This window comes from Cherax quadricarinatus, chromosome 3 (assembly GCF_038502225.1).
Source record: "Cherax quadricarinatus isolate ZL_2023a chromosome 3, ASM3850222v1, whole genome shotgun sequence".
Lineage (NCBI taxonomy): Eukaryota > Metazoa > Arthropoda > Malacostraca > Decapoda > Parastacidae > Cherax > Cherax quadricarinatus.
In genome coordinates, this window is record NC_091294.1 from 23,426,991 (window position 1) to 23,432,990 (window position 6,000).

At 52.3% G+C, this 6,000-nt stretch overlaps 1 protein-coding gene across 1 annotated transcript in view; it reads right to left on the bottom strand.

Moving 5' to 3' along the window:
- The window catches only part of LOC128684080 (acetylcholine receptor subunit alpha-like), a 1,252,714-nt gene that overhangs the window by 495,133 nt on the left and 751,581 nt on the right, over positions 1-6,000 (bottom strand). The window contains exon 5 of the mRNA XM_070090806.1: positions 4,977-5,092. Coding sequence (XP_069946907.1) covers positions 4,977-5,092 — 116 coding nt within the window. The remainder of the gene's footprint in view (positions 1-4,976; positions 5,093-6,000) is intronic.

The window sequence follows — 6,000 nt, forward strand, 5'->3', positions numbered from 1 at the left end:
ACTGAGACCATGGTTCACACCAGAGGTGCAGTGCACGGAGGACACACTGAGACCATGGTTCACACCAGAGGTGCACGGAGGACACACTGAGACCATGGTTCACACCAGAGGTGCATGGAGGGCACATTGAGACCATGGTTCACACCAGAGGTGCACGGAGGACACATTGAGACCATGGTTCACACCAGAGGCGCACGTAGGACACACTGTGACCATGGTTCACACCAGAGGTGCACGGAGGACACACTGAGACCATGGTTCACACCAGAGGTGCACGGAGGACACACTGAGACCATGATTCACACCAGAGGTGCAGTGCACGGAGGACACACTGAGACCATGGTTCACACCAGAGGTGCACGGAGGACACACTGAGACCATGGTTCACACCAGAGGTGCAGTGCACGGAGGACACACTGAGACCATGGTTCACACCAGAGGTGCATGGAGGACACACTGAGACCATGGTTCACACCAGAGGTGCACGGAGGACACACTGTGACAATGGTTCACGCCAGAGGTGCAGTGCACGGAGGACACACTGTGACAATGGTTCACACCAGAGGTGCACGGAGGAAACACTGAGACCATGGTTCACACCAGAGGTGCACAGAGGACACACTGTGACAATGGTTCACGCCAGAGGTGCAGTGCACGGAGGACACACTGAGACCATGGTTCACACCAGAGGTGCACGGAGGACACACTGTGACAATGGTTCACACCAGAGGTGCACGGAGGACACACTGAGACCATGGTTCACACCAGAGGTGCACGGAGGACACACTGTGACAATGGTTCACACCAGAGGTGCACGGAGGACACACTGAGACCATGGTTCACACCAGAGGTGCACGGAGGACACACTGTGACAATGGTTCACGCCAGAGGTGCACGGAGGACACGCTTTGACAATGGTTCACACCAGAGGTGCACGGAGGACACACTGAGACCATGGTTCACACCAGAGGTGCAGTGCACGGAGGACACACTGAGACCATGGTTCACACCAGAGGTGCAGTGCACGGAGGGCACACTGAGACCATGGTTCACACCAGAGGTGCAGTGCACGGAGGACACACTGAGACCATGGTTCACACCAGAGGTGCAGTGCACGGAGGACACACTGAGACCATGGTTCACACCAGAGGTGCAGTGCACGGAGGACACACTGAGACCATGGTTCACACCAGAGGTGCACGGAGGACACACTGAGACCATGGTTCACACCAGAGGTGCAGTGCACGGAGGACACACTGAGACCATGGTTCACACCAGAGGTGCAGTGCACGGAGGACACACTGAGACCATGGTTCACACCAGAGGTGCACGGAGGACACACTGAGACCATGGTTCACACCAGAGGTGCAGTGCACGGAGGACACTCTGAGACCATGGTTCACACCAGAGGTGCACGGAGGACACACTGAGACCATGGTTCACACCAGAGGTGCACGTAGGACACACTGAGACCATGGTTCACACCAGAGGTGCAGTGCACGGAGGACACACTGAGACCATGGTTCACACCAGAGGTGCAGTGCACGGAGGACACACTGAGACCATGGTTCACACCAGAGGTGCACGGAGGACACACTGAGACCATGGTTCACACCAGAGGTGCAGTGCACGGAGGACACACTGAGACCATGGTTCACACCAGAGGTGCAGTGCACGGAGGACACACTGAGACCATGGTTCACACCAGAGGTGCACGGAGGACACACTGAGACCATGGTTCACACCAGAGGTGCAGTGCACGGAGGACACACTGAGACCATGGTTCACACCAGAGGTGCACGGAGGACACACTGAGACCATGGTTCACACCAGAGGTGCACGTAGGACACACTGAGACCATGGTTCACACCAGAGGTGCAGTGCACGGAGGACACACTGAGACCATGGTTCACACCAGAGGTGCAGTGCACGGAGGACACACTGAGACCATGGTTCACACCAGAGGTGCACGGAGGACACACTGAGACCATGGTTCACACCAGAGGTGCACGGAGGACACACTGAGACCATGGTTCACACCAGAGGTGCACGGAGGGCACACTGAGACCATGGTTCACACCAGAGGTGCAGTGCACGGAGGACACACTGAGACCATGGTTCACACCAGAGGTGCACGGAGGACACAATTAAAAGAACAAAAACATGGAAGACAGGAAGCAGTGAGGTGAGAAGAAGAGACAAACGAACGCAAAAGAAGAGGATGAACCACAGTGTTGAGAATGATGATGTAGTGACAACACTATCACCACCACCATCACCACCATACTCTATCACCACCACCACCACCATACCCTATCACCACCATACGCTATCACCATTACCAGCACCATCACCGCCATACCCTATCACCATCATCGCCACCATCATCACCATACTGTATCACCACCAACAAGACACCCTAACACCATCACCCCCACACCCTATCACCAGCACCACCACCATCACCACATCGTATCACCATTACCACCACCACTACCATTACTACCATCACCACGCCGTATCACCATTACCACCACCTTTACCACCACACCATATCACCATCACCACCCTATCACCATCACCACCACACCCTATCACACTCAACAACACACACTGTCACCATCGTCACCACACCCTATTACCATCACCACCATATCGTATCACCATCAGCAACACACCCTATAGCCACCAACACAGCCTATCACCACTGCCATTACCACCACACCCTATCTCCATCACCACTCCCTATCGCCTTCACCATCACCACCACACCATATCACTACAACTCCCTATCACCACCATCAACACAACACAGTCACCACCACCAAAACAACACACAAACACCACCACAACACACTGTCACCACCACAACACACTGTCATCAACACTTGCACCACAAAACACTGTCAACACCACAGCTCACTGTAACCACCACAGCACACTGTGGCCACCACAGCACACTGTCACCACCACCATTTCCGTTCACTGTCACCACTACCCCACCAGCAGCACACACTCTCACCGCCACCATCACCACACACTCACCACCACCACCATCACCACACATCACCACCACAATTACCACACACTGTCACCACCATCATCAGCACACACTGTCACCACCACCATCACCACACTGTCACCACTACCATCACCACACACTGTTACACAACCATCACCACACACTGTTACCACCACCATCACCACACACTATCACCACCACCATCACCACACACTGTTACACAACCATCACCACACACTGTCACCACCACCATCACCACACACTTCACCACCACCATCACCACATACTGTCACCATCACCATCACACACTAACACCACCTCCATCACCACACACTGCTACCACCACCATCACCACACACTGTCACCACCACCATCACCACACACTGTTACCACCACCATCACTACACACTGTCACCACCACCATCACCACACATTGTTACCACCACCATCACCACACATTGCTACCACCACCATCACCACATACTGTTACCACCATCACCACATACTGTCACCACCACCACCATCACCACACACTGTTACCCCCACCATCACCGCACACTATCACCAGCATCATCACCACACGCTGTCACCACCACCATCACCACACATTGTCACTACCACCATCACCATATACTGTCACCATCACCATCACGCACTAACACCACCTCCATCACCACACACTGTTACCACCACCATCCCCACACACTGTCACCACCACCATCACCACACACAATATCACCACCACCATCACCACACACTGCTACCACCACCATCACCACACACTGTTACCACCACCATCACTACACACTGTCACCACCACCATCACCACACATTGTTACCACCACCATCACCACACATTGCTACCACCACCATCACCACATACTGTCACCACCACCACCATCACCACACACTGTTACCACCACCATCACCCCACACTGTTACCACCACCATCACCACACACTGTTACCACCACCATCACCACACACTGTCACCACCACCATCACCACACACTGTCACCACCACCATCACCACACACTGTCACCACCACCATCACCACACACTGTCACCACCACCATCACCACACCCCATCATCACCAGTCACTCACATCAATATCCCAGAGACCACTGGTGTCCCATCCCCTGGTGAGTGTTGGGGTGGGGATGCTTGGGTGGTGGGGATGGTTCTCTCCCCACCTACATGATCGGTGACATGTTCCTTTATGTATTGATGTCCCTCCCTCCCCCAGCACCTGTCCCTCCCCCAGCATCTATCTCTCCCCAGCGCCTGACTCTCCCCAGCACCTGTTCCTCCTAGCACCTGTCTCTCCCCAGCAGCTGTCCCTACCCAGCACCTGTCCCTCCCCAGCACCTGTCCCTCCCCAGCACCTGTGCTTCCTCAGCACCTGTCCCTCCCTAGCACCTGTGCCTCCTTACCACCTGTCCCTCTCCAGCACCTGTCTCTCCCCAGCACCTGTCCCTCCCCCAGCACCTGTGCCTTCCCCAGCACCTGTCCCTCCTCCAGCACCTGTGCCTTTCCCAGCACCTGACTCACCCCAGCACCTGACTCACCCCAGCACCTGACCCATCCCCAGCACCTGACTCACCCCAGCACCTGACTCACCCCAGCACCTGACTCACCCCAGCACCTGACCCATCCCCAGCACCTGACTCACCCCAGCACCTGTCCCCCAACACCTGTTCCTCCCCAGCACCTGTCCCTCCCCAGCACCTGTCCCTCCCCCAGCACCTGTGCCTTTCCCAGCACCTGTCCCTCCCCAGCACTTGTCCCTCCCCAGCACCTGTTCCTTCAAAATGTTCCAATCGACCCACAGGTCGACACTCGACACTCAGGTCGGTACTCGACATTCAGGTCGACACTCACCTCACTGCTGGCACCTCCAGGATGTCCCATTCGACCCACAGGTCGAAACTCGACATTCAGGTCGACACTCACCTCACTGCTGGCACCTCCAGGATGTCCCACTCGACCGACATGTAGAACTCAGTGAGGTCGACGCCCATGTCGACAACGTTGGTACCTTCCTTCTCGTCGACGTGACGTAAGTCGACCTGCGTCACCACACAAAAATGAGTTAGAAGTCGAAGGAGATAATATGGTGAATGGGTCACAATTATTACCTCAATTATCTCTGGATTTAAGAACAGTGCCAGAAAAAAAGGGGCCGATTTTAAAGAAAATGGGATGAAATTAATGATTAAAGAAAATGGGATGAAATTAATGATTAAAGAAAATGGGATGAAATTAATTATTAAAGAAAATGGGATGAGATTAATTATTAAAGAAAATGGGATGAAATTAATGATTAAAGAAAATGGGATGAAATTAATGATTAAGGAAAATGGGATGAAATTAATGATTAAAGAAAATGGGATGAAATTAATGATTAAAGAAAATGGGATAAAATTAATTATTAAAGCAAATGGGATGAGATTAATAATTAAAGAAAATGGGATGAAATTAATGATTAAAGAAAATGGGATAAAATTAATGATTAAGGAAAATGGGATGAAATTAATGATTAAAGAAAATGGGATGAAATTAATGATTAAAGAAAATGGGATGAAATTAATGATTAAAGAAAATGGGATGAAATTAATGATTAAAGAAAATGGGATGAAATTAATGATTAAAGAAAATGGGATGAAATTAATGATTAAAGAAAATGGGATGAAATTAATAATTAAAGAAAATGGATTTAAAATGGGTTAATTGGAGAAATATTTAGAAAAGGGAGAATAACTCCAGCTCCTTGGATCATGAACGCTCATTGGCATTATGGGAGAAAGCAGCATGAAGGAGGGGTATGGGGAGGGATGGTGGGGAGGGATGGTGGGGAGGGATGGTGGGGGAGGGATGGTGGGGGAGGGATTGTGGGGAAGGATGGTGGCGAAGGGATGATGGGGAGGGATGGTGGGGAGGGATGGTGGGGAGAGATGGTGGGGAGGGATGGTGGGGA